At 40.8% G+C, this 27,106-nt stretch overlaps 7 protein-coding genes across 11 annotated transcripts; 3 read left to right on the forward strand and 4 right to left on the reverse strand.

The window, feature by feature from the left end:
• Positions 1-228: 228 nt before the first annotated feature.
• LOC124336961 (uncharacterized protein DDB_G0283357-like) lies at positions 229-9,829 on the forward strand. 3 transcript variants are annotated; one of them, XM_046790934.1, is made up of 17 exons: positions 229-309; positions 549-601; positions 781-836; positions 1,032-1,098; positions 1,293-1,357; positions 1,531-1,656; positions 1,839-1,927; positions 2,155-2,217; positions 2,385-2,434; positions 2,616-2,683; positions 2,829-2,879; positions 3,057-3,105; positions 4,330-5,232; positions 7,068-7,424; positions 8,085-8,167; positions 8,503-8,692; positions 9,021-9,829. In XM_046790934.1, exons 13-17 carry the CDS (start codon positions 4,335-4,337, stop codon positions 9,332-9,334), a joined length of 1,842 nt encoding a protein of 613 aa, XP_046646890.1. In that variant the 5' UTR covers positions 229-309; positions 549-601; positions 781-836; positions 1,032-1,098; positions 1,293-1,357; positions 1,531-1,656; positions 1,839-1,927; positions 2,155-2,217; positions 2,385-2,434; positions 2,616-2,683; positions 2,829-2,879; positions 3,057-3,105; positions 4,330-4,334; the 3' UTR covers positions 9,335-9,829. The 3 variants fall into 3 exon arrangements, with proteins under 3 accessions (XP_046646890.1, XP_046646889.1, XP_046646888.1); XM_046790933.1 differs by lacking the exons at positions 229-309; positions 549-601; positions 781-836; ... (7 more) ...; positions 2,829-2,879; positions 3,057-3,105 and adding an exon at positions 4,114-4,221; XM_046790932.1 differs by lacking the exons at positions 229-309; positions 549-601; positions 781-836; ... (7 more) ...; positions 2,829-2,879; positions 3,057-3,105 and having other exon boundaries at positions 4,120-5,232.
• A 20-nt stretch (positions 9,830-9,849) lies between these two features.
• Positions 9,850-12,348, reverse strand: LOC124337021. Its single transcript, XM_046791028.1, has 9 exons — positions 11,849-12,348; positions 11,640-11,776; positions 11,306-11,574; positions 11,092-11,250; positions 10,826-11,033; positions 10,602-10,757; positions 10,352-10,536; positions 10,126-10,282; positions 9,850-10,060 (listed from the first exon to the last, which is right to left on the reverse strand). Exons 1-9 carry the CDS (start codon positions 11,998-12,000, stop codon positions 9,993-9,995), a joined length of 1,491 nt encoding a protein of 496 aa, XP_046646984.1. The 5' UTR covers positions 12,001-12,348; the 3' UTR covers positions 9,850-9,992.
• Positions 12,349-12,442: 94 nt separating this feature from the next.
• LOC124337130 (transmembrane protein 33-like) lies at positions 12,443-15,247 on the forward strand. 2 transcript variants are annotated; one of them, XM_046791192.1, is made up of 7 exons: positions 12,443-12,772; positions 12,834-13,012; positions 13,085-13,149; positions 13,211-13,232; positions 14,558-14,672; positions 14,742-14,995; positions 15,053-15,247. In XM_046791192.1, the coding sequence occupies exons 1-7, from the start codon at positions 12,591-12,593 to the stop codon at positions 15,082-15,084; spliced, it is 849 nt and encodes a 282-aa protein (XP_046647148.1). In that variant the 5' UTR covers positions 12,443-12,590; the 3' UTR covers positions 15,085-15,247. The 2 variants fall into 2 exon arrangements, with proteins under 2 accessions (XP_046647148.1, XP_046647147.1); XM_046791191.1 differs by having other exon boundaries at positions 13,211-13,227; positions 14,553-14,672.
• A 917-nt stretch (positions 15,248-16,164) lies between these two features.
• Positions 16,165-17,280, reverse strand: LOC124337164 (glycine-rich protein DOT1-like). The gene is made up of 3 exons (XM_046791246.1): positions 17,110-17,280; positions 16,962-17,043; positions 16,165-16,889 (listed from the first exon to the last, which is right to left on the reverse strand). Exons 2-3 carry the CDS (start codon positions 17,032-17,034, stop codon positions 16,321-16,323), a joined length of 642 nt encoding a protein of 213 aa, XP_046647202.1. The 5' UTR covers positions 17,035-17,043; positions 17,110-17,280; the 3' UTR covers positions 16,165-16,320.
• A 2,782-nt stretch (positions 17,281-20,062) lies between these two features.
• LOC124337161 lies at positions 20,063-21,344 on the reverse strand. Of its 2 annotated transcripts, XM_046791243.1 has the most exons (4): positions 21,067-21,344; positions 20,838-21,001; positions 20,665-20,762; positions 20,063-20,415 (listed from the first exon to the last, which is right to left on the reverse strand). In XM_046791243.1, exons 1-4 carry the CDS (start codon positions 21,224-21,226, stop codon positions 20,181-20,183), a joined length of 657 nt encoding a protein of 218 aa, XP_046647199.1. In that variant the 5' UTR covers positions 21,227-21,344; the 3' UTR covers positions 20,063-20,180. The 2 variants fall into 2 exon arrangements, with proteins under 2 accessions (XP_046647199.1, XP_046647200.1); XM_046791244.1 differs by lacking the exon at positions 20,063-20,415 and having other exon boundaries at positions 20,661-20,762; positions 21,067-21,341.
• A 1,126-nt stretch (positions 21,345-22,470) lies between these two features.
• On the reverse strand, positions 22,471-23,716 carry LOC124337160. The gene is made up of 4 exons (XM_046791242.1): positions 23,446-23,716; positions 23,217-23,380; positions 23,044-23,141; positions 22,471-22,820 (listed from the first exon to the last, which is right to left on the reverse strand). The coding sequence occupies exons 1-4, from the start codon at positions 23,603-23,605 to the stop codon at positions 22,586-22,588; spliced, it is 657 nt and encodes a 218-aa protein (XP_046647198.1). The 5' UTR covers positions 23,606-23,716; the 3' UTR covers positions 22,471-22,585.
• A 100-nt stretch (positions 23,717-23,816) lies between these two features.
• LOC124336966 lies at positions 23,817-27,000 on the forward strand. The gene is made up of 2 exons (XM_046790939.1): positions 23,817-26,217; positions 26,275-27,000. The coding sequence occupies exon 1, from the start codon at positions 24,422-24,424 to the stop codon at positions 26,207-26,209; it is 1,788 nt and encodes a 595-aa protein (XP_046646895.1). The 5' UTR covers positions 23,817-24,421; the 3' UTR covers positions 26,210-26,217; positions 26,275-27,000.
• Positions 27,001-27,106: the final 106 nt, after the last annotated feature.

Here is a 27,106-nt window from a genome sequence, read left to right on the forward strand (position 1 = left end):
TTTTATATGAACGTTGCCGTTCGCATTCATGTGGAACATGGAATCCGAACAGAATTTACTGCGTGTATTTTGTGTTTTTATTTTTTATTTTTTTGCTACTTTGAATAAGGTAATTATAAAAAGCATATTACTAACTTGTGCAGTAAAGTAAAAAAAAATATATGTCCTTTTCGGTTTTTTAAATTAAATTTTCCAAGAAACACTCGGCAATGTTGAATGGTCTATATAAGCAAGCCGGTGTGACGTTTGTACATGGCATTCCAGCATGGCGACTCTCTCTACTGCAGAGTTTACTGTACTCTCTTCTTGGTAAGTTTTATTTTATATCCAATTAAATCGTTAAGTGAATTTTGCCATCGTCGATCGTCCCACTGTGTAGAGCTTTTTAATTTGGTATTTATTAATTTTGTTATTAGCGACTAAATGTTATGCATTTGTAAAAGACTAGTTTTCTAAGAATACTATAGTTAAATCACATGGAAAACAGTGGAAAATCTTGTGCATTCGTGAAATTTTCACTAATATTCAAAATTCTGTTTGTTTTGCAGGGTATTGGCTGGATTCAAATAGCTAGAATGAAATTAATTTCATGTTTAAACTGGTGAGTTATTCAGCTGTTTTCATTACTTTTAACTAAAACAACTGATGAGCATTCGAGTCTCGTTCGTATGAGTTGGCAAGACCAATTTCCTGATTCCACAATTAACTCCCACTGATTAAATTGGAAAAACATTTGTCTTTATGTGGCTGTGCTTTTCTAATTGTGTTTTTCTGTATTAGATTTCCATTGACACTGCTGGATTCCTCTTTGAAAATCTGACATGAGGTTGCTTGATGTGAGTTGTTGCACTTTTTATTACTTGAATTTGTGAGCAATGATGTTCCTTAACAAGCATATGTCTGATAAACTTAACAGAGCTACCATAGCTCTGTAACAGGTTATGAGGCAAATTTTTTTTCACTGAGCTCAAAATTGATATTTAAATGGTTCCTTCAGTGGCCAGTAATATTAATAGGGTATTTATCTGCAGGTTCGTGATTTGGACCTTCATGTGTTCAGTCGGTTTGGGTGAAAAATCCAACAGGAGGTTGCTCGGGGTGAGTTGTTGCACTTTTTGCCTGAATTTGTGAGCAATGATGTTCCTTGACAAGCATATGTCTGATAAACTTAACAGAGCTACTATAGCTCTGTAACAGGTTATGAGGATAATTGTTTTTAAACTGAGCTCAGAATTGACAATTCAAGTTAATCTTTCAATGGCTAGTAATACTAACATGATTTTTCCCTGCAGGTTTGTGTTATGGTTTTGGATTTGAATCTCCAGGTGTATGTTGGTGTTCAGCACAATTCCTCTAGGTATTTATGGCTTTAATTGGTAAGACTTTTTAGAATATGATGGAAAAACTTATCCACTCTGAGGTTCAATGATGTATATTAATTCCATCCTTACCTACATTCTCTGAAGTTTTTTTTCTCAGATTGTTATTATTGTTCTGGTGACCCTGTGCTCAATATTATGTTTTCTACAGGATACTTGGGCAAAGAAGAATCTCCCTAAAAAAGTCCATCAAGCAGCTCTTGCCATCTGTCTGACAACCTTAACAAGGATCATCAACTTGCTGCATAAGTTGGGGATGTTGGAAATTAATAAGGAGGTGTGTGAAAAACAATTTTGTTGCTTTTACTTTTGATATGATGATTTGTTATCCCTGTCATACAAAATTTTGGTGACAATTTAACAATGGTAACTTTAAATTTCTGAGATCTAGTAATATCCTTCAAGCCTACAAGAAAAGTGTATGTTTCTAATAGTGTTTATCTGTTTTCAGTTTGGTAGATATGTCCCATGGCATATGTCCCAATTGCCCCTGTGGAAGATAGTACTTCTGCTGAGCGAGGGATAGTGCTGTTACAGAGCTGTGCGAGGTAATATTTCATCTCAATTTTATGCGTTGATTGTCCCGATCGCCACGCCTCTTTCTCTAACAATGGGAGTTGAGGTGCCAATATTACGAACGGGAATATTAAAAGGCCACGTAGGAAGCAACCGAGATCTTATCTAGTCTATAGGTTGTGCCTTAAACGGAGGCGACAATTTGAAGTCTTCATTATAACTCCCTAGTACCGAATTAATATTTCATTTTTCTGAATAGGTTTGTATGCTGTTGCCGGTTAGCTGGGCCATGGAGGATATTTACCATGGAGAAAATGATCAGGTACTGGTAGTGTTAAGTCTTTTTCGCTTTCTTTGCACGTATGATTATTTATATACCGCCCCAGTCTGAATGATAGTGTGGATTGGTTCATCCTCAATGACGTTAGTTCTTTCTGTGCGTAGCTCGTGTCTATACGTGATCTAATTGCGTCTGTTTTTTCCTTGTAGACTCGAATTTCGGTGTTCTGACGTATACGGTGCTGTGCCGTCGTTACTAGGTAAGTTGTGGATTTATATGTATTAAAGATTCTCAACATGATGATAGCTTTCCGTTGATGCAACCGTTATACGCGACGGCTCTGCAACAAAATTGTGAAATCACTTGCCCTCACTGATACGAATTTAACGTTTCACAGTGGTTAGTTTGAAAATTTCTCTAATTTCCCTTGTTTATTTCAGAAGATGACGTCTACTGTCCTTGCGCTCAACATTGTCAGGCAACGGGATAGTCACGTCGAACTTTCCTGGTAAGTTCTTCCCAAATTTAAGGAGCAATGATGTCTTTATAAGCATATGGCTGATAAACCGAAAGGTTATGAAGTCAACTAGGATACTGAACTCTTGTCTTAAATGTGTTAGTAGTTTACTGGTTTTAACGAGTTGCTTTATTAGGTTTTTTCCATTAGTTGCAACGAGTTTTGGTTTCTTAGGATCTACTCCGAGGTACTATACTTTCTTTACAAAATTTATATTGGTCGACTTAGTAAATGATGGAAATACTTATTTCTGAGGCACAATGATGCATCACTTATCCTTACCTACATTCTCTGAGAACATGAATATGAAAATGTAGTTACTGTCAAAACTCCGTGTTGATTGTATGTTTTTCTTTTTCTTCAAGGTTCCGTCTGAGATTACTCATCATATTCGCTCGCCAAGCCGATTGCAGGTATATAGCTGACTAATGCCTATTCTATTTCTGTATTTCGAATGATTATTTATATACCGCCCCAGTCTGAAGGACAGTGTAGATTGGTTTATCCTCTATGACTTGTGTTTCTCCTTAAGCTTTCGTTTCTTGAAATTGCGACATTTCTCAAATTCGTATTTTTGTATCGTAGGTTTTACCCGGGCTGCGCAACGTTGACGTGAGATTGCATCATTTCTTCAATAACGCCTCTGTGTAATGTTCCGTTATTGACTAAATGTCGCCAAATAAACAAATTTTCGTGCGTTAAATCAAAATTGTTGGAATGGCGGACGTTTTAGACGATGATTTTGAAACGTGCTCAATCATCTGTTAGTCTGTCGCAAGCGACATTAAGGGTTTTGTAATCGAATTTGGACATCTGCTTCGTAACGCAATGATTAATCTTGGTTGTCTTGAGATAAGGCGAATAGTAGTGGCCTGGTCGCCAGTAATTGGCTGTTTTAATTGGTGTCTTAGCCTACAGTGGATGGAGTTGGTAGACGGGCGATTGCTCATTAGTACGCGCTGCCAGCTGTGCGTAAATTGTCCATATGCAACTGTCTAGTAAAGACACACGGGGATGTGCTCCAACATTTTACCGCCGTATTTCGTTTACCCTGTAAAAGTTTTCGAAGGTTTGCTGGGTGAGGGGGAATAGTAGGATCGATCGTCATCGCATATTTTTCTCGGGAAGCTCTCGATCGATAATGCCAGAGCCGTCGTAACATTTTTATCCGTGTAGTGTTCTTTAATTCCTGGAAGACACTGACGAAAACTGATTGAATCCGGTCTCTGAAGGGTTCAGAAAGTAAATAACAATCCTGAAAAGATTCACGTCGGAAATTGTGGATCGACTCTGTGATGAGATACACAGGCGGTGGCGGTGGCGGCGGAAGGGCCTCTGTGAAATTGTGCAACTGGTGTGAAAGGAGTCGTGACGGTCGCTGGATGTCGCTAGCGTTGCTCCGCTTTTTCTCTTATTGCTACACCTCTTCTGTTCGGGACCGAAAGGGGGAGGGATTTCGGGAGTGGAACGCTTAGTAGAGGAAGGTTCTTTCCTGGTGACTCGTCAGTCTAAATCTTTGGCTCTCGTCGGTGAGCACGGAAGTTGGTTTCTCTTCCTCTTTACTTCCGGTGCTGGTCGATGACCAATTGTCTCTTGATTGCCAAACCCAATTTGTTTCAAACTTTTCTTTCGTTAAGGCTAAATGTCTGCGGCGGCCGTGGGAAGGAATCAACGTTCGTCATCAATTTGTCTTTCCGGCAGTCAGACATTCGACGCGATGAAGGCCAGTGTCGGTGGTAACAACCGGGAGAGTTCTTCCGGATCGGATTCGCCCGAAGTCCGTCGAGAAGTGATTACCAGCAACTACGGCAGCAGCGGCGGCGGCAGACCGGTTCCTTCCGGGAGTAGCAAAACGCGGCAGAATGCCCGGCGGAGTAAGAGCGAGCGGCTCCAAGGAGCCAACAAGCCGCGTGTGAAGCGACGGGATTTGGCGCTGGATCTGGACCGGGCCAACAGTGGCAGCTTAGCCGGCGGATTGACTGGAAACAAGGAGCAAGATGATCCCTACCAATCGTTTCTGCGTAAAGTTCCCAGCGTCGGCGCTGGATTGATGAACGACTCTTCGTTCAACGACACTCCGGATGGATCTCCTCGAGGCTTGCGATCCCTTCGCCAGTCTGCCGGTAACTCTAAGCCGCCACTCGGAGTGAGTAGCAACGTGCCGGCCATTTCCACGCCGGATTTATCGCCGTCTCTCATTAGACGGGCCACAGTCAACTCTGCTGGTGTCCAGCGAGCCATTGGCGCAAGTGGCAGCCGGTCGCAATTGGCTAATCGCAATTCACCGCAAGTCGGCCGGCCTGGCGGCAATTCGACGTCGGCCAACAAGGATCAATCGCTCAACAAACGGGCCAACTCTGTCCGCGCTCACGGCGCCAGTAATTCGAGCTCCTTTTCGGCCTTTCACGTCACCAACTCGTCGCTGCGTCGATCGACCTACCTCGACGTGCCCGACAGTCCCGGCAACGATGAAGACAACGCCACGGGCAACGTGGACGAGGATTCCTACCGACTTCGCTCCTTCGACTTGACTCGCAAAGGTTTCGATCCTTCCTTTTTCCTATTTATACATTTGAGTCTCTCCCCCCTACCTTCTACATGTATGACTGAAAACTGGATCGTATGTCACTCGACGGGCCGCTTTGACGGTCGATGGCCACCTGGAACACGATCCCCTCAGGGTAAACAATCTCCAGCGCAGGGGCTCCTCCTTGACCGTCGAAAATCTTTTTTGCAACACGGATCGCCCAGGGTTTGTTTGCCAATCTCGAGCTAAATATTGTGATGTTACCAGATCGGCACATGCGATCCTTCCGTCGTGACTTTCTTCTCCCATAAAAACAAAAAGACATTTGAGGCTCTCGTAGTCAAAACTTTGCAAGGCGATCGTCGAAAAAGTTTAGACGTACCACATTTTTTGAGGGACTTGTAACAACAGAAAGTCAGTCGCCAAGGGCTGGTACGCAGCAGCTGCCCTTTCTTTTACCAGCGTGGAAATCATTTATAGCCCCCTCCCCCTTTTCCTCTGTAAGGAAGGAAGAAGAAAAAAGTAAGTAGCGTAGTGTACAGTAGTAGAGTAAAGGAGCCTTTTCTATTCTCTCTGTGGCCGTCGTCTAAATTTAGCGGCGAGGCAGAGCCAAACGGCAGTCGTCCCCCCTCCCTTCTCTCTGTGTATACGTTCCAGGAGCGCGTCACGTGAAAGAAAAGAACAAACAGGAAAGAGAGGAGAAAAAAAGTAGTTGTAAAAAAAACCAATCCTTTGACGACAATCGATCCGCTTTCTCTGGTCCGACTCATCAAGGACAAAATCTTTTGTTTTCAGCCGGCGAAATAGCCACCACCAGAGATATACTGTGTGTGTGTCTTATCTTAAAGCGGATCACCTAGCAATAACACAAAAGTAGTAAACTAGCTTCTTAGTTTTTGACTCTTTTGTCATCATCGGCTTGGAGCGCGGCTGCTTGCTTCACTTTTCTTTTTCTTCAAATCTTCTTCTTCTTCTCCCCACCACCAGCTAAAATTAGATTCTTGTTAACAGCACACAGTGGCCAGGTCTCTCTCGGTCGGCAACCAAGCGCCACACACAGTTGGAGAATCAGAGAAATGGTTGGAAAAATAATAAAAAAGGAAACGAAATACAGTAGTAGTGTGCGCTCGGTTAGTTCATCCATTCGAGTCATGTCCGTCGAGTCGAATCGGAATTCTCTTGGGTTCAGACCACATTTTCCGCGATGCTAGTCACACTCGTTTTCTGTAGAAACAGAGAGAGAGGGGAAAATATAATCAAAGAAGAAGTTTTTGTTTATCCATTTAAACACACGCGGGAGTTTTGAGTAGCTCCGAAAAGTGACGTCAATTGATAACCAGCAATGATAATAAATAATTGAAAGGTATCCCCCACTCTCTCTCTCTTCCGATGTTATAAAGTTAGTTTGAAAACCACTCTCGAGCTATCAATAAACAAGGAGCTCTCTCTCTCTACTATGCCGCGAGGAGATGCGTGCGCTTCGTCGTCGTCGTCGTCGCAGACCGAAATAGCATCCGACTCTCTCTCCGTTATTTCTTCCTTTTTGCCCTCCTACTAAATCCCAAATCAAATAAAAGCTGGCAGCCGTTAAAGGAAGAGCCATGCTGAAGAGTATATAGATTGGGTGGGGGGGTTTAATCTACTCTGCGAGATCTGACGAGAGAGAGAGAGACAATCTGATAGCCTGAAAGAAAAGGGAAAAACAACAACAACAACCGAATCGAAATTGATGAGATATTGGGGAGGGTAGTAGCAGACGGTAATGGAAACTTTTCTTTTCCCGCAATCGTGCAGACGTGATGTGTTTTGTCAAGTGTAAAGTTTTTGAAATATTTTTCTCCATTTCAGGTGTGGTGAATAGGGGTGACTCGTTCCGTCGACGCCGCTCCCGCAGCAACAGTTTGGCCCCCGGAACGGTGCAACACGACTCGACCGGTGATGTCACGAAAAATTACCGAACGGCTCCCGGTAATAACGGGTCGAGTGGCGGCGGGGCCTCGACGGGAGACAATCTGCAAGTCACTGGAACGGATCAGCAGCAGCGTGGCCAGCAGCAGCAGCAGCAGCTGCAGCATCACCACCATCACAGCGACGTCAGGACTTACCGTGTGGCCATCATAGGAGCCCACGGAGTCGGCAAATCCGCCTTGGTCGGACAATTCATGTCGTCCGACTGCATCAACGCCTACGACCGAGTCAGGAACGGTAAGCCCCTACCCAACAAACAAATCGATATCTATCTAGTAGTGGCCAATAGAGTGAAAAAGGTTAACACAATCAGCAACTGGAATCAAGGAGCTTATTACCTCTCTCCTGCGGCTGCTGGTGGAAAAGGTGAAACAGCCAATTTAGGACAGAGGAGACTCGATCGATGTGTCGCCTTTTGTTGTCTACGTGTTGTGTGGACTGTAAATAAAAGGAAGAAGAGGGATTTTTCCCGTGCCAACTGTGACAAACCGTTTCCAACGAGGTCACGTTGAAATTGCTTGCGCCACCAAATGACTTTGAAGCGCATTAAAATTTGGTTCTTCTGTTGCGACTTGAAAACATATTTGAAATCTAATCAAGGCGACTGGGGGGAAAAAATTGGGTCAAGGTTTGGTCTGTGTCCAATAGGTGTCGAGTCGACCCAAGTTTGTCAACAGGTCATTTGACAGATTTTCTTTGGCTCGATGTCAAATCACTTTCCCAGACGATGACTGGGCCGCATTATTTATAGACTTGTGCCGGAACTGGGTCGTGCGGAACGTTGGCGGTTGACGCAAATCAATTGGTGTACATCGCGCGTGAATTTCAGAATTGAATGACGTCAGTTTTCAAAAAATGTTGAAATGTCTTTTGACAATATTTATTCGTTTTTCGCAGATGACACTGATCCAGAATCTGTATTTGTCATGCTCAACGGGGAGGAGTCAGAACTGGTGTTCACCTTCTGTAACAACATCAAGGTGAGCGAAAGAAAGATGCATTATTACATTTCCTCTTTTTCTTTTCTTTACCCAATATTGCACAACACAACAGCACGGTATAGTTCTTTGTAGCTGCCAATATTATGCAGTTGGCTGCACCATCCCTTCCTTTCTGCCAGAGTGATTGTTCCGTAACAACCCCACATCACAGCCTCCTTTTCATGTAAACCAATAGACTATCAAGTCCCCGGCTGCTTCATGACTTGTTTACTTCCCCCCTTTGATATTGTCTATTTTAGGGGCTTCAACGAATAATAATAATAATATTAATAAGACCTTTTCACTTTTTTCTTTTCTTTTTTGTGTCGTCGTAGGTCGAGTTGAATCGAAACGAACTCCCCGATGCCTTTCTCATCATGTACAGCGTTATTGACAAAACCAGTTTCAAGACGACTGAAGATGAATTAGCACGTTTACAGAACTGGGACGCACTCCGTTCCCGGGCACTTATAGTTGTCGGAAACAAGATTGACCTCGTTCGCAGTCGTGCCGTTTCAACACAAGGTAAACTAAAAATGTATACTGCACACAGAACCAGCATGTCTGGTCTAGCTAGCTTTAGCCAGTGTTTGTTTACGTTTTAAACAGTATCGGCCCTGCCATCTGTCAACAACCGCTCCTCTATAGTCTCCCAATTGTTACTTTGAAACGAACCGTCATTTTGTCAATGTCGTTCGTTTCGTACAACAGAAGCCTTTGTCTATTTTCAAAAGAATTTTTTTTTCCAAAATAGATTCTCCTCCTACCGTTTAAATTTACGACACGTTAGGCGTAATACTTTAAAAAAGGTGCATTCCGTCTCTGAATGACATTTTATCGCCTCTGCTCACAGATGGAAAATGTCTTGCCTGCGCCTACCGAGCCAAATTCATGGAAGTATCCGTAGTCATAAATCACAACGTGGACGAACTGCTGGTCGGAATCCTGACACAGATCCGGTTGAAGGAAGAGCTCCAGAAAGAGATAGCGGAAGGGCTTGTCGATCCATCGACGCTTGACGGTGCCAACGGACAGGGCTCCTCCAGCTCTTGGATACGGAACAAGGGTCTAGTACGAGCCAGCATGAAAGCCAAGCAAATGTTCACGTGGCTGTTTGGCAAAGACGACGATCAGCTCGCCAATTGTGAAAACTTCCAGGTCCTTTGAAAAAAAAAAAAAAGATTCCCGTGTGCGTTTTCTTTTTAAAACAAACAAAAAACAAAAACCTCCCGTTCAGAAAACAAAGCATGTTAGATTATGAATAACGGTGGAAAAATCTTAAAAAAAAAAGTGAAGTTCTAGTCATCTCTTTTTTTGGAAGGCACTCTATATCACGCTAAAGTGCCTTCAACAGCTAAGTAAACAGCTTCCCCATTCTATCCTTCCTGCAAATGGTTTATGTTTATTCAAAAGACAATAATATGTAGGCCTGAAGACCGAAGAAAAGGATCGCCCATTTTTTTATTTTGATATTTTTTTAAGCAAAAGCAGCTGGGGAACGGCGTGATATCATCGGCTACATAATAATCGCATTATTTAAATATTTCCCTGTCTTAAGAATTATTTTCGGTGTTCTTAAAAATAACAATTTTGGGGGAAATTATTTTCAGTTATCTGAATGAAATCTGGTTCCGTTCTCAATACAAATTAAATCAACAAGGACGTGACTGTCACTGAATGAGTCGATGATTGAAGTTTGGGGATTGCTTTTATATTGTCAAACGCCAAAATTGAAACTGGACTTCAGATAATGAAATCAAAAACATTCGCTGCACTTTTTGGAACATAACCAAAGGAGACAAATATGTAAAAATAAAAGGAAACATTAAAAGGTAAGATGTATACAAATCTCCTTCCATGTCTCCATGAGACTGTGCAAGTCTTTGGCGTTCCCTGTAGAAGACAACAGAAAAACTCCAAGTTTCAATTATTTACATTTTGCTCAACTGATAATTTACCTATCATTACAGCATCGTCCAGCAAGGTTGAGCACATTTCTCTGATATCACTCCACAACTCTTGCACCATCGTTCGCCTCTCATCAGTCCCCCAGCCACAATTAATAGCATTGCGGATTAGGTTGAACACGGATCGATAATGAAATCCGACATTGTCCTTCAAGTAAGTTAAGCAAACATTAATCAAAGTCCTAGAATTATTTGATGCTAGTTGTTGGGAAATTACCGTCTGATTAGATGATATAAACTCTGATGCCATGAAGAAGATATTGCCCAACACTTCTATAGCCAATCCCATTTCGGCGTCGGAAGAAAGATGTTTAAAATAAGAGATGACAGGTTTGTTGTCAACACAGTGAATGCAGAGTAACAAGGCCGCCAACGATCGATTCGACCAGTGAGTTGGCATCCCTAGAAAAGAATGCCTATTATTAGAAAGAAAAGTTCCAGTCCAGTTGATTTTCAAGGTAGTATACTCGTTATCGTTTGAATTATGTCCACCGCTTCGTTGGTTGCGCAGCATCTCTGAGGAGACGCAATAATGTAAGCTAGTGTTTCGCCTAGCATCTTGTATTCTTCCGTATAAGACGAACAATCCACATCCCCTTCGAAAAAATCCCACATGACAGAACCTGCATATAAAGAAGAGAAAATTTGAATGTTAGCTATCTTCTGAAAGGCTATAAGATATTAGCCTTACCTCCAGTTTGAAGAGGCGTATACAAGAGGAGAAGTAACCTGGCCAAATGGAGATGTTGCGACAGTTGAGAACAATCAAAGATTATTTCGATCCAGATAAGGCGGTCAGAATACGCGCAGAAATCCAAGAAAAGAGAGCGCATGTATAGACGCAGAGTTCTTTCAATGTTTACGTTTGTCGAGACAGGGTTATTCAGGTACTCGGACAGCTAGAAAAGAAAGCTTAGGATTACTGCGTCTAGTATTTTGATAACTTGTTTACAATACCAGGAATGTGATGTTGTTCCAATAGCATATGGTAGCGTGGACCTTGATGCATTCGCCTTTGTCCCAACCGGAAATCATTGAATGGAGGATTATTCCGGAAGCTGCAGCGATTAAGTGCTGCTCAAAATCAGGACGCTGTTGCAGGATACTTTGCTTTGCCTTTAGAAAACAAGAATGGCATTAAGGTTGTTACAAGGTAACTTTAAAAATATACCTCAGTGATCAACTGATGGTAAAGTCCCAGCCTTTGGGATGTGGGAAAGAGGCAGGTCAATTGCTTGATAAGGATGCCCGTACATTTACACTCACGGTGAAGTCCATATGGCAATGAGAGCCTTCCGCTCCATGCTTTTTCCGTAGAAGTGAATGGCGTCAATAAGATCGTGTCCATAAGCCGACTTTGCATACGCGAACTGCCAATCCAACGAATAAGGATGTTTCGCATATCCTTGGAAGTTTGACTCAGCTTTCCTATGCTTGTCACTGGATGACAGTAATTAGTTAAAAAAATACCATCATTAACTGAAAGTGTAAAAAAGAAATATTACGTGGTAAAAATTGTAGAAGGTAATAGATGAGTTCAGTGGGCAATTGTTCAAAGCATCCACAAGGAGTTAGTCCTATCAGCTGAGACGATCTTCTCAAACAAATGGGCAGAGAAGATTCATGGTTGCTGTTTATCTCTCTGTAAACAAAAAACACAACAAAACACGAATAAAACCTTTTGTTAAGTGCTAATAAAAGTGGAGGCTATTACTCTGGGCTTGGTGCTGGCGACAAGTCAATGCATGGGCTACGAGGTTTGCTGATACTTTTAGAGCGTTTAAGTGAACGTCCTGAGGTCGGAAAAATACTCGTCGGAACAACAAACGATCCCTCAGGATACTGATTACCATTTTCATCGTGCATTTTGCTTTAGAATTTTGAAATATTTCGACAAATTCACAGACGTTTGAAGACTGTCTCGTGGAAAAGCCTCGAGAAGTTTGACTGAGAGACGCCGGCGAAGCTTCTCTTCTTCATTTTCGGATTGTTCCATGGCAATAGAACACTGGCAATTTCGATCTAAAGCCGTCCCCCACTGAGAAGCCATGCCCTTAATGGCGTTTAAAAAACCGTTGGATATTTTGTTTGTGAAACTTTCACTCGAATTATTTATTGGTGAGTGATGTAATCTTTTTCTAGTGCTTGTTTTACTATTTACGAGGTTAACAACTGGGTAACGAACAAATATTTTGAAAGAAACTGGTAGTTTGAAAGTTAGACGTTGCAGCTGTGAGGCGCTGTTGGCAGTTTCGAAAATCGAAAAGCCTAAAGCGCCTAAAGGCTGTGCGCTAAAGGGAAGGAAGCATCACAGCCAAGCCAACAAGAGCATGCTGCATGCTATGCTGAATTCTTTTCCCTATTTTGTTAAGTTTTTTCATTTTGTCAGGGCAAATCGCTTCTTAAACAGTTACAGCCTTTGCTTTATGTTCTTTCGTTTAATGTACTGAAGAAAAATGAGTGAAAATAAAAATGGAAACCATCGTTTTGGCAGTGATAACGTTTTGGATAGAGGAATGCCACATGGTCACCCTGCTAATGCAAATATGGCGCCTAGTAAAAATTTCAAAGTGGAAGTTTCTTTGTGGTTAGCTCGATTGAAAATCATTCTCCTTGTCATTTTCTACATGCTCCCTTGGTATAGTTTTCTACCAAAGCAAAATGATGTCAGTTCAGTAATGGTATATTTTTCTGCACAAGCCTATATTTGGAGACTTGTATTACAAAATATTGCTGGCTAACTCTGCTGCAAGTTTTATTTGCGTACAATTACGATTGTCTTCTACAGAGACTCAATACCTGACAAGGATGTTGCAAGACGATCGTTTTCATAACGCCCTATATTCCGCGATTCTGTTTCATTACCCTCCACTCCCATGTAAGTATTGTCTCATAACAACATCATCACTGTGTGTAATCTTAACATAAGTAATTATTCATCTTTTTTTAGGTGTGTGGCTGCCAATTTTTTTGTTTTCTTTTCTGCAGATTGCTAATCACCCTTGGTTTGACAAGGTAATAATGTGCGAAATTTTTTCATTGGTCCATTCAGTATACTATGTGTTTTGCATTACAGATGGATGAATCTGGCTTAATAGTGTAAGGATTGGCTGTCAGCGCTCTAGTTCTCGGCAAAATAGTTCATTCTCCTCGTTCGTTTATTGCTCTCTCGCTGACCTCGATTCAAATCACTTTCTCTTTTATTACTTCGACTTTCTCCCGACCTCATTTGACCTAGCTTTTCAGTATAAAACCCCACCCAACGCAGTTCTTCTTCAGTCAATGCTAGGCTGTTCAGTCGGTCTAGTGTTGGCTCACCCTTCTCGGGTCTAGTGTCAGGTCGTTTATTCGGTCTGGTGCTGGCTCGCTCGTTCTCCGTTTTAAACTTGTCTTATTTGTGTCTTTGTAGACTTTGACGCTGGCTACTCGGTAAAGGGCCGTGTGTATGCCTCCAATCTCTCTTGATGTATTTTTGATTTGTTTAAATTATGCGCGTTACGGAAATAAAACATCATTGAACGAAAACCCGCTTTGAGTGGAGGTTTTACGAAACCTTTCATGTGGTGGCAGCGATGGGATGATCCCAATTCACACCCGAAGAGACTGCTACGACGCCGCTACCTACCAAACTGATTCCCGATCTTCATGTATTGTAAGTTTACGAAGAAAGAATTCCGCTACGGACAAAAGAAGACGCATCCTGCCCTGTATTTAAGCAAGAACAAATTCTGACTTTTCTCTCCCTATCACTTGTTATTTTTATTTCGACTGTCACATCGGCCACGAGGTGCCGAGACCGGTCACATTTCACTTTTGTTCGCTGGAACGCTCGAAGGTTACGCTACTCAGTTAATCGATGTTTCCTGTCAGTTTTCAAAGTTCTTTCTTTTTACCAGTTTCAGTATTTGTGTTTTGTTTTGTTAGATTGCGGGACGCAATCTTTCATGGCCCCAAGGTATGTAAGGATTGGCTGTCAGCGCTCTAGTTCTCGGCAAAATAGTTCATTCTCCTCGTTCGTTTATTGCTCTCTCGCTGACCTCGATTCAAATCACTTTCTCTTTTATTACTTCGACTTTCTCCCGACCTCATTTGACCTAGCTTTTCAGTATAAAACCCCACCCAACGCAGTTCTTCTTCAGTCAATGCTAGGCTGTTCAGTCGGTCTAGTGTTGGCTCACCCTTCTCGGGTCTAGTGTCAGGTCGTTTATTCGGTCTGGTGCTGGCTCGCTCGTTCTCCGTTTTAAACTTGTCTTATTTGTGTCTTTGTAGACTTTGACGCTGGCTACTCGGTAAAGGGCCGTGTGTATGCCTCCAATCTCTCTTGATGTATTTTTGATTTGTTTAAATTATGCGCGTTACGGAAATAAAACATCATTGAACGAAAACCCGCTTTGAGTGGAGGTTTTACGAAACCTTTCAATAGGGAGGATCACATCATTTGTGGAATCACAAAGCATTGTGTTATTGAGGATAATTGCTGTCACAGAAATATTGATACTTGCTCTTATTCCATTTCATCTTCAGGGTTGGGCATTTCGGTAAGAGATATTTTCAATAATGTACACACAATTTCGTTCAACTAAAATGACAACAATTTAAAATTTCAGTGATATTGAATTGACCTTGTTTACCATCTTTTGGTACCACAAATTCTTGACTATGCGTTTTCATTCCAAACTAAATCCCTTTACTCGGATCGTTTTGAGCGAACTCAGAGACGAAATTGAACAGATTGCACTGGAACCATCCTGTCCAAGAACTCTCCGCACTCTGTTGTTGTCTGAAGTGACGTCGTTGTTTGCGCCTCGAGTCGGTGGCAACGAACTGCAACATTTTATTTGTTCGGAAAAACCATTGTTTGGTAAGATTACACTTTGGACATCTTTGATCTTTACTAATCCTAATATTAATCCTGCAGGGAAGAACAGTTTCCTTTCGGGATTGGCTTAAACGCAACCACCGTTCCTACTTTAAATTTCTCCCCGCTCAGTAATGTTTTGGAAAAACCCGACCTTGATTTATACTACATTTAACTTTTGAGGAAACACGGATGTATTGTTAATTGAAATAACAACAAAAATTTAATACAGGAAAAATCCTTTTGCAAGATGAACTATAGGAATCTGTAGGTAAGAAAGAACGATACCGAGGTTTCTTATTTGCCCGTTATTGAAATGCATGTATTCTTCCACCTTCTTTTTAATATTTGAAAGTGTTCTGCCTACACGTCGCATATAATGAAAAAGTTTTTTATTCTTTCTAAGGATCGATTATGTAGGGGAACCATTTAATACGAACAGTTATGCTGTTAATAGTTGCGAGAATTCCGATCAATTTGTCAAGGGATGTCGGAAAGTGATTGTATTGAGCATAAGCTCGGGAAATGGGTCCATTCCTTTCAAGTTTTCTTTGCCGTTCATATACAATAGACTAGCATCGACGAAAGGCTACAAGAATGGAGTGGTTCCGGACGTTAGCAAATAGGCTGTCAAGACTAACAGATCGATTATTTCTCCATCAACAAACTTCTGTATAAATAACAAGGTTTTCACAGCGACAAGCGCGTTGACATATTAAAACAGTTAGTTAAGTTTAAATGCCTAGATTCTTGAAAATCGTGATTTTCCGCTATCTCATTAATATAAAAATCTCTGATTATTTTTCTTATGACGAAGAATGTTTTATGTAGGAAACATCCAGCTTATTGCCAAGTGTAGCTTAAGTTGTTAATGTGAAGGACGTATGTAAGACAACGCGATATGCTGATTGTAGCTTTGGTAGTCCCTAGAGAGAACGAGGATTTATTTTAGAAATTTCGTCGTATTGGGTGAAATTAAAAAATGTAAGAGGATTTTCTCCTTAGGTGTGTACGCAAGATTGATCTCAAAATTTGTACGAGTGTTTTTGTCAACAAGATTGAGTTCCTCCCATGGAAATTTCGACGACTGAGGATTTCCCCTTTAATAATGGTATTCAATTTCATTATTTCGTACAAAAGTCATTATATTAAACTTAAACTATGCAGTCATCTTTTGAGATTTAAACATGCAGTATATTTAAGCTTCCAGTATTACATGAAATGAGAGGAGATATGGATGATAATAATATTGCTATATACTTTTCTCTCTTTGGAATTTTCCTATAGATGAGGATCTTATCAACTAGTATGCAGAGAAGAATTCTTTCTTAATAACCTCCTGATTGAGGAGGAGGGCCGTATGAGTCCACAGATGGCGCTTGATGGTATGATGAAATTGGAGCAGAACCATAACCTGTTGATCCTTGGTATCCACCGGATTGGCCGCCCCCATGTCCTCCTCCATAAGAAGATACTGGAATTGGCTGGTAAGATGGGGCGATCGGAGCTGATTGATAAGACGATGACACTGGAGACTGTGCTGAATGAACGTGCACGTGAACTGGTGCACCTGCTGAAGAACCGCCGTATCCGCTGCTTACGGGAGGAGCGTATCCACCTTGACTTCCGCCGTGACCTCCTTGACCTCCGCCGTGACTTCCTTGACTTCCGCCGTATCCCCCTTGATTTCCGCCATATCCCCCTTGACTTCCGCCATATCCCCCTTGACTACCGCCATAAGAAGGAGCCGGAATAGAAACTGGTCTTGGTGCTGGGACGTGATAGAACACCGGTTGAGGAGCAGGTACGTAAATTATTTGCTGAGGAGCAGATCCGTAACCTCCTCCTCCTCCATAGCTCATACCTCCAAAGCCACCCCCTCCATAGCCACCACCACCTTTTCAGATATTTTTAGATTACTTAACTTGTTTGATTAACTTATAATTAATTAAATTATTTGACTACTTACCTTTTCCTTTAGTTGCTTCAATGTCAGAGACTAGGACCAGCACAAACATCAGAAAATAGGTAATGGAATTCATATCGATAATCTATTAGATTAAATTGAATTAGTAATTTTTGATTCGCTTAATATAAGATAGAACTGTATGTGTTACCTTAGAGTGTGATAAAATAAGTTTACTTTTGTACAAACTATAGTTGGCTGTGAAAAGCGAACACTGACTGTGCTTAAATGATAAGCCCCAAGCCGCTTTTATACTGGACACACTCTGCTCCTGGTGGAGAATCAAAGACCACAACTCAATGGGATGGAAATGAAAGTCAGCTGGAGGTATGTGACGATTCAACTTTTCTTAGTAGCCTAATAAATCGTAAGTACGAAGGATCTAGCCGTACGAAATCATTCCGTGTATCATCGTGACGAACCAAGAACCAACCCTTTCCCTTTTAATTGTTTGAATCCAGACGGGGGGAAAAACCCATAGGAAAACCCTTCGTAATTCACCCAGTTTTCTATGAATGGTGAAATTTTGACTGCATAGCAAGTTCGCTGAAAAATCTTTTTGTAGGCTTAAATAGATGAGGCCAACACTGCAGGTAGTCTTGTTAAAAGTGAGAGTTTCAAATCTATTATTTGTAAATAATGACGAGTAACAAAGAAAAAGTTTCCAAAGCCGCCACAAGTATAGCATGTATCGGCTAGATATGTTTAACTACCATTTACTACTAACAAGTAACAACTGACTGGAAGAGGCTATAGCTTGGAGCAATTAAATTACGAGGCTAGGAAAACCGATTTTCTTGTAGTTTTGTGAGTTTTATTGTTTTCTTTAAAATTCTGCGACTCGCCGTCGTCTCGATCAAGATTCAGTGACCGGCCCGATTTGCTTCCGAGACTAATAACATGATTGAGATGATGAGCTTGGCTGACTCACACAAGGGGAAGACCCTGTCCCCTTCTTTTCCCTACGAGAAACTGAATGCCTCACTTTTTCTAAATGTTGTGCACGCTCTCTACAGTTTTCTAAAAGTTATCAGCAGTCGGCGCGTTACTTTAATACGTTAACCTAATTCAATCAGCACTTCAACGGAATTACAATAAGCTTGGTTTCATTATTATTTTCCAGCTGAATGAAATTTCATCGCACATTGGACATTTAACATTAGAATGGGGTGTCTGATATTCCTTGCACAGGTCGTAAAATCGTAGAATGTAGCGTAAAGTAAGAAACACTAGTAATATTTCATGTAAAAATATAGCGAAAGTTAAAGTTCACTCATAAAAATATTTACTAGAGGCTTAATTGAACCGTCACACATGTCCATTTGACTTTAATTTCCATCCCATTAACTCTTAGTCTCTGAGTCTCTGACCATCTCCATCATGAGCAGATGAGCGTGTCCAGTATAAAAGCAGCTTCTTCGGAACGTTTCAACGCAGTCAGTGTTTGCTTTCCCAGTCAACTTATATACAGGAATCAACTTATTTTAGTACAGTGAAGTACAAGGTAAGGCAATTGATGGAAAGATGTCATTACCGATTTCGCAATGTAGTCGGACACAAATTATTCACTTCTTTTTCTATTCTTCGAAATGCGTTTAAAGACTTTATCGATAATGATGAATCAGACTAAAAATTTTGTGGGATCTCTATTTTGAAACAGAATAAGCGATTATCTTTTGGGAAAATGTATGTCAATTTCAAGGAGCTTTGACGTATCTCGATAATTTTCTTTTTCATTAACTATGCTACATATTTTATTATTTAATTCGACGCTGGAGGCCAGTATTCGAATATAGGAAAGCGCTGGGTATTCCCTTTTTTTCGAAAAAGCCAACAGAAAAACTTTCATAAGTGTTTAAAGAATTTACCCTACATATCGATTGGAAAATAGAAAATTATAAAGACAATTTTTTCGTTCCTTGAACGACTGATTAGTAGTGCCGAGTGAGCTTATCAACTGGTGAAAGGAACAATTAGCTGTATTATCAATTGGTAACCGCGAACCAGCACGTCTAGAACCTAATTGTGCGTCATTTAAGTGCAGGAAAATCCCAGAGAAAATACAGATTGTTTTATTGTCCGCCAACTTGTACCTTTTGAACGTTCATGAAATTCCCCTTTCCTTCCCCCCTTATATTGGAAAATAGTTAACTATCAGTCTGGTAGTATATAAGCAAAGAGGAAACGACATGTTGAACAACAGTTAAGAATCGTTGTCGGTATCACACGTGTCTATTCAGTATGCCAGAGCAGATGAAATAGTTTGTCCCGAATAAATTAAGCCTTAAATTTTTCACTGCGAAAATTTTCTTGCAAAATTGATCGAGCGCACTAAAATTGTACGTAATTTCTTTCAAGCTGAACAGGTGACAATCTGAAGATGCTGTTTATACGATTATCGCTGCTGATAATACTGATTCACCAGAGTGCTGCAGAAAATGTACTAACGGAAAATGGAAAATCTATAGGTTAGTGCCGTTTACGATTTAATCTTTATTTAAATCATATTTTTTTGTTTTTACCATGTTGAAGTATTTAATGAATTTCTTTCTGTTTTTTTAGAACAAAGTGATCTTTTGACTGGATACTTCCATAATTTGATTGTTCGATTACGTCAGCATCAACATAAAACCTATTTCAGAGAGACGCGCGAGAAATACAGAGATAAAGAACACGAAGGAAAATTCGCCGATTTCGGAGCTAGTGGTCTTTATTCTCTCCAATTGCAGTTAAACGTTCCGTTACAGACAGTTTACTCATCTCCAAAAGAGTGAAGCAGCATCAAGCGACGTTAGAGTTCCACTCATCTCCAACAGTACGTATGACTATGTTGGTCAACATTTTACACGAGAAAATTGAGCGAACCTTATTCTTGAACATTTTTTTCAGTTTGTTCTCTTTGTCACCCATTTTGTTGGACTGTTTTTCGTGTGCATCATTTCCGGTTGTCCGCCCTCGTCTTGTCATCATGACCTACTATCGCCGTCAGGTTTACGGAAGTGTCGGATCCTTTGTGACATCCAGCGTACTCGACAACCTTCACATCATCCATGGTAATTGACAAGCTTATCGTCTTTCCTTTCTTTCCCCCAAATGTAGTGATGTTGGTATATTTACCGATGTATTATTGGCTAATAAGCGTGTAAATAGCAGGCAAGAGATAACAGCAAAAACACACAAATAAATATAATAAATAGGTTGAAAATTAACTTGAGTAAATTATTAGGCCGTTGTGTCAACGAACTCAATTTTGAATTTTTGCGTCAAGAATTGCATGATGTGCAACACGTCCATATTGATCGTTTCTTCAATGTCGTTGGGACACGTGCCGTACAGTATCCGACAACCGGCGCTTTTATCGTCCGCGTTTTCAGTCGCCGACCTTTTGCCTTCCTGCAGAGCGTTGAAGTAGCGGAAGTAGCGGCTAGAGTAGGATTTCTTTACCTCCAACTCGGTGCTGATTGAATTACAAATGAAATCATGTTACTCTTTAGCCTTGAAAGGTTAATAGGAAAGGATCAAAGACCGGCAGTGCCCTACGGAAGAAGCCACTCCCCGTGGCTACTAGCTAAATAACGAAGCGTCAGACACGTACGAATACTGTTAGACTAACTTAAGTTAACACCAGTTTAACCCGGAATTTCGTTAGAACAGCCAAGTTTTTAACTGTGACCATTCCCAGACAGTTCCAATTAATGTTAATTACCTCAATTGTTTTTCAAAGACGTTGTACAGAGGAGAATAGGCAGTGGGAGAAGAAGCGACTTCGCAGATAAAACGCTGTCGACACATGTCATCCGGAATCTGCATCCGCCCGCAATCAGAAAAACCATTTTTAAATTTAGAACGATAACGCGTAAAAAGAAATGTCGATCGTACCTCAAGATAGTCCATGTAGACGTCGATTTTTTGCAGTTGGGATGCAAATTTCGGGTCGTCGTAAGAATAAGGAACTTGAGTCACATTGTAATTGCTTTGCAATCGGGCGCTACGGCCTCTTAGACCCGGAAGAGCCACAGACATGGGAATCGTAATATAGGCAGCTGTAAATCGAAAATGACCAGTATAGTAGAATCAAATTTTGAATTTCAATTTTTGCTCAAGTTACCGATTAGAACTGGGGCTTTGGAGTTCAGGTAAATACTTCGCTTGTTTCTGTAATTGTGGGGAACAGATGGAGCATCTTCTGATGGTTGTTGACTTCCCGTCAGGTATCCAAAGAAACCGATTAAGAGTACCGCCAACTTTAACAGATTAGCAACGGCCATGGTGATTTGATTTGATTTGTTTGGGGTGTTACAGAGTGATCAGTGACCCGTCCGCCGTGGATGCGAGGATAAAACTAAAGCAGACTCGGGCCTCCGTAACGGCTGCTACATATAGGCTCGCATTAGATCCTTCCGCTTTGACATCGTCTTCCTATAAACGGGAAATTAGTGATTCTGAAGGGCCCTCTTCGGTCAAGCATAGAAGTTTATAATTACCAAGACGGATAACGTCACAGGTCATGTTATGAACGTGTTTAGCTGTAGAAATGCGCTGAGTATTCCCATTTTTAAAAATGAGCAAAAAAATTTTCAGAAGTGTTTAAAGAATTTTCCGTACATATCGATTGGGAAATAGAAAATTATAACGAAAATTGTTTTCGTTCCTTTTACGACTGATTAGTAGTGCCGAGTGAGCTTATCAACTGGTGAAAGGAACAATTAGCTGTATTATCAATTGGTAACCGCGAACCATGTCTAGAATATAAATGTGTGACATTTAAGTGCAGAAAAATCACAGAGAAAATACAGATTGTTTTATTGTCCGCCAACTTGTATCTTTTAAACGTTCATGAAATTCCCCTTTCTTTCCCTCTTTATATTGGAAAACAGTGAACTATCAGTCTGGTAGTAAATAAGCAAAGAGGTAACGACATGTTGAACAACAGTTAAGAATCGTTGTCGGTATCACACGTGTCTATTCAGTATGCAAGAGCATGTGAAATACTTCCATAATTTGATTGTACGATTACGTCAGCATAAGCATAAAACCCATTTCAGAGAGACAGCCAAGAAATACGGAGATGAAGAACACGAAGGAAAATTAACCGATATCGGAGCAGGTGGTGTTTATTTTCTCCGATTGCAGTTACACGTTCCGTTACAGACAGTTTACTTATCTCCAAAAGAATGAAGCAGCATCAAGCGACGTTATAGTTCCATTCATCTCCAAAATTACAGTACGTATGTTGGTCAAAATTTTACACCCGAGAAAAGTTGGCGAACCTTATTCTTCTTGAACATATTTTCCAGTTAGTTCTCATGTCGCCTACTGTGTTGGACTGTTTTTCGTGTACATCATTTCTGGTTGTTTGCCCTGGTCTCGTCATCATGACCTACTATCGCCGTCAGGTTTACGGAAATGTCGGAGCATTTGTGACATCCAGCGAACTCGACAACCTTCACATCATCTATGGTAATTTACAAAGCTTATCGTCTTTCTCTTCTTTCCCCCAAATGTAGTGATGTTGGTATATTTACCTTATGTATTATTGGCTAATAAGCGTGTAAATAGCAGGCAAGAGATAACAGCAATAACACAAATAAATAAATAAATAGGTTGAAATTAACTTCTAAAAATTATTAGGCCGTTGTGTCAGCGAACTCGATTTTGAATTTTTGCGTCAAGAATTGCATGATGTGCAACACGTCCATATTGATCGTTTCTTCAATGTCGTTGGGACACGTGCCGTACAGTATCCGACAACCGGCGCTTTTATCGTCCGCGTGTTCAGTCGCCGACCTTTTGCCTTCCTGCAGGGCGTTGAAGTAGCGGAAGTAGCGGCTAGAGTAGGATTTCTTTACCTCCAACTCGGTGCTGATTGAAATTTAAAATGAAAGGTTAATAGGAAAGTATCAAAGACCGGCAGTGACCTACGGAAGAAGCCAATCCCCGTAACTAACTAAATAACGAAGCTTCAGGCACGTCCGAATACAGTTAGACTGAGTTAAGTTAATGCCAGTTTAACCCGGAATTTCTTTAGAACAGCCAAGATTTTAACTGTGACCATTCTCAGACAGTTCCGCGAAACGTGAATTACCTCAATTGTTTTTTAAAGACTTTGTACAGAGGAGAATAGGCAGTGGGAGAAGAAGCGACTTCGCAGATAAAACGCTGTCGACACATGTCATCCTGAATCTGCATCCGCCCGCAATCAGAAAAACCATTTTTAAATTTAGAACGATAACGCGTAAAAAGAAATGTCGATCGTACCTCAAGATAGTCCATGTAGACGTCGATTTTATGCAGTTGGGATGCGAATTTCGGGTCGTCGTAAGAATAAGGAACTTGAGTCACATTGTAATTGCTTTGCAATCGGGCGCTACGGCCTCTTAGGCCCGGAAGAGCCACAGAAATGGGAATCGTAATATAGGCAGCTGTAAATCGAAAATGACCAGTATAGTAGAATCAAATTTTAAATTTCAATTTTTGCTCAAGTTACCGATTAGAATTGGGGCTTTAGAGTTCAGGTAAATACTTCGCTTGTTTCTGTAATTGTGGACAACAGATCGAGCATCTTCTGATGGTTGTTGACTTCCTGTCAGGTATCCAAAGAAACCGATTAAGAGTACCGCCAACTTTAACAGATTAGCAACGGCCATGGTGATTTGATTTGATTTGTTTGGGGTGTTACAGAGTGATCAGTGACCCGTCCGCCGTGGATGCGAGGATAAAACTAAAGCAGACTCGGGCCTCCGTAACGGCTGCTACATATAGGCTCGCATTAGATCCTTCCGCTTTGACATCGTCTTCCTATAAACGGGAAATTAGTGATTCTGAAGGGCCCTCTTCGGTCAAACATTTCAAGTTTATAATTACCAAGACGGATAACGTCACAGGTCATGTTATGTACGTGTTTGGGTTTGTCTAACTGTTGATTGGGACGTGAGATTTGTGCGACAAACATTTCCCAGAGCCTTACTTCCGAGCTGAGACTGGCTAAATGAAACAGGAAGCCATGACTCGATGATGTAAGCAACCTATAACAAAATAAGCTGGAAAATTTTACAGCAGATAAAGTTTAAATAAGTTTTAGAAAACTTTAGCCTATTTCTTAGAAAATTAAATACGCCTTTTTGCAGTAAAATCCAACTGAGGTATGAAGTCGTTGAACCCATTTTGATACTGGAATGCTCAGGTGAGACCCTAGAGAATATATCCGGTCATAATACGATCCACTCAAGAGACCTAGGTGATTATTTTAATTAAAGATGGCTTAGAAAAATGTGTGATTAGTATCGAAAACTTGCCAAGGTTATTTGCTGCGTAGCCTTTTGCCTTGACCCACTTTATTTATGTTTTGAAATGCCCCTATCTATAGATCCAGTATTCCATTTACTTTAGTCCTGTTGAGTCGTCTTTTTTCTGCTGTGCTGTTTGCATTCTCAATTCCTGTGGTTCATTATTCGTTAGTCCTTATGGCTGCTCCTAATGCGTCCGATCTCTTTTGCAAAGCTGTCAGCGAAGGTTCGGTACTTCAATTAAAAATCTTACGTCAGATTCACGGACGGAAGGCAATCATGGCAAATTTTATGGACACTCCCTGCAACAAACAAGGTGATACGTGTCTTAAAGTGGCTATTGAAAGCGAATTTTACGACGTGCTCGAGTTCTTAGTGCACCAATTGAAAGGGCACATAATGTTTGGATTGTACAAAACATGGAAAGCCTCTATCAAAAACGTTAGTCCGTTTTCATGGGAAACGTATACTTTTCAAGAAGTCACAGAGCCGTTTGTACTATCACCTGAAATTGCCATCATTCGCGATATTTGCCATAAAGTGCCAATTACCAGATTGATCGAATATCTTATTGACGTTGGGTGTGACGAGCCTCTATGGTTAGAGTTTGTCTTAAACTCAATAATGGCAAGTTCGATCCCTCGGCCGGATAAGATTGTTGCGCTTGAATGTATAGGCACCGCCTTCATCTTCAAACAAACACATTACTTATTTCAACGAAGAAACGTGCTCAATGAAATTCGATTTTGGCGTGGACCACGTTGTTGGAAAGAAGCTTTGATCCTGAGAAATGCGACGGCAGATGGTGACCCAGCTATCCCCAAAGTTCCCTGCGAACAGTCTGAAGTGTTACGCAATGCTTTTGGAAACATAGCCGAAATGACGACAGTAGAAGAACTGGAGCAATTGGAACAACAGTGCTCTTTACCTAGAGGACTAGAAGAGTGGCAAATGTTACGCCAGTCTCTCGAAGCTCAGGCCCTTCTCGTTGGCCATCGCACCTTTACTCGACAAACCGACACTGGCCTGAATTCTTTTCACCTGGAAAATTTGGTGTTATTTTCCAATAACTTTAACAAGCAAAACAGCCGTGCATTCAACATTTATCTAATCATCCTGGATCAGTCTTACGGGTTCACTTCAACTTCTCCGCACAAATGCGTTGGGCATTTCGTTAGGACAATTTATGGATTATTAATCTTGTTCGATAAATTGTGGACAGATCAACATGACCACCCGGAAACGCGAGAAATAGCATCGAAAAATCTCGTTCTAACCGTAAAGTATACGCTAGCAGCTTTAACTAACGTGTCGTCAGCATCGCCACACTTCCGACTAATTGACAGAACTTGGCAGCAAGATATTCAAAAGAAAATTCACGTTCTCTTATCAAAATGGCTATCCAGCTTAACCAAAGAGAAAATTGAAAATGTAAAGGAATGCCTTGTCCCTTTTTTCCGCATTTATAACTCAAATCACGGCTTTCTCAGCCTTCTTCACATGGTGGTTAATGGATATCTTGATCGACCGTCGACTTACATGACTACTTACTCAACCACAGTTCAACTCATTCAACTACTGTTGGATGCTGGAGCGGATCCCCGAATCACCGACAGAAATGGCAAAACTCCGTTTCACTGTTTGTTTGATGGTTCGGTTTGGACTTGTGCGCGATCGAATTTAAAAACGGTTTTCAAGGCGATGCTGGATGCTGGAGGCCATCTTGATCAAGCCACTTCATCAGGACGTACGGTTATCAGTTTAATTAAAAGCTGGAGAACCTCGACATTGCCTTTTGCCAATCTCGTTCGTGATCCTTATTTTGACTCGTTTATTTACTCTGTTCTTCCACTTTCGTGCGCTTGTGCGCAAGTCATTAGACAAAAACGAATTCCGTTTGAAAATCAATTGCCTCCAAGTTTGAAATCTTTCGTCCTCCGCCACAGCGATATTAAAATAACATGAATGAAAAGGTATTTAATTCAACATTTTTATTGTTACTACGTTACTAAATATTGTCTCTCTTCTAGGATTCTACGTGTAAATCGGTCTTCTGACTACAATACTATCTGGAAATGACATACATGGACCGGCGTTAACAGTACCAAGTGAAAGAAATGTGCGACATGCCCTGCTGTTGGGAGATTTTCAAGATACTCAAAGTTTTAAATCGATATGCCAACTAATGAAACTATTAACTCCTTAGCAATTATTTTGTTTTTCGCCGTTTGTGCATTGTTCAGAAACGTTGAGCTGTATTCAGCATTGCCTACATTTTGAATGTTGATAAAATTTGCAGTGTCTTGTGCTGTGCACAAGATAAAGTAAGTACTCTCAAAAAAATAACCGAATAAATACAAACATGTGTTTAGTAATGATAACGTTTAACAATTCAATTGTAGTCTGTTTTTAAGAATGTGTCAATATTTGACTCATTGGTGAATAGGAGGGGGCATCCCTATGGGCATATGCTAAACTTTACCTAAACTAAATGGATTTTGTACCCCAAAAATAGGTCGTTCTTGAAACAAAGGACTCGTGGAATGTGCTGCTTCGATTTCATTGTTGCGCATATGCGCATTTGTATCTTTCTTTTCGGACTTGTTCTAAATGTGGCGGTAAGAAGTACTGTACAAAAACAAATCCCATCCAAATGTTTTGTGAAATGTCGAATGTGAATCGACACTAAAGGATATTACGCCGATGAAGAGGTAGGGAGAGAAAATCCATGATGGCCGATCCTTCCAAATTCCTTCTCCTGCAAATATAACCTTTGTGATGTGCTGCTATTTGTTAGTTTTTGGTAGTTGAGATAAAGTATTTTCTTTTTAACTTTAGTTTCATTTAATTTTTGAATTAGTT

Source organism: Daphnia pulicaria, chromosome 4 (genome assembly GCF_021234035.1).
Source record: "Daphnia pulicaria isolate SC F1-1A chromosome 4, SC_F0-13Bv2, whole genome shotgun sequence".
Classification (NCBI taxonomy): domain Eukaryota; kingdom Metazoa; phylum Arthropoda; class Branchiopoda; order Diplostraca; family Daphniidae; genus Daphnia; species Daphnia pulicaria.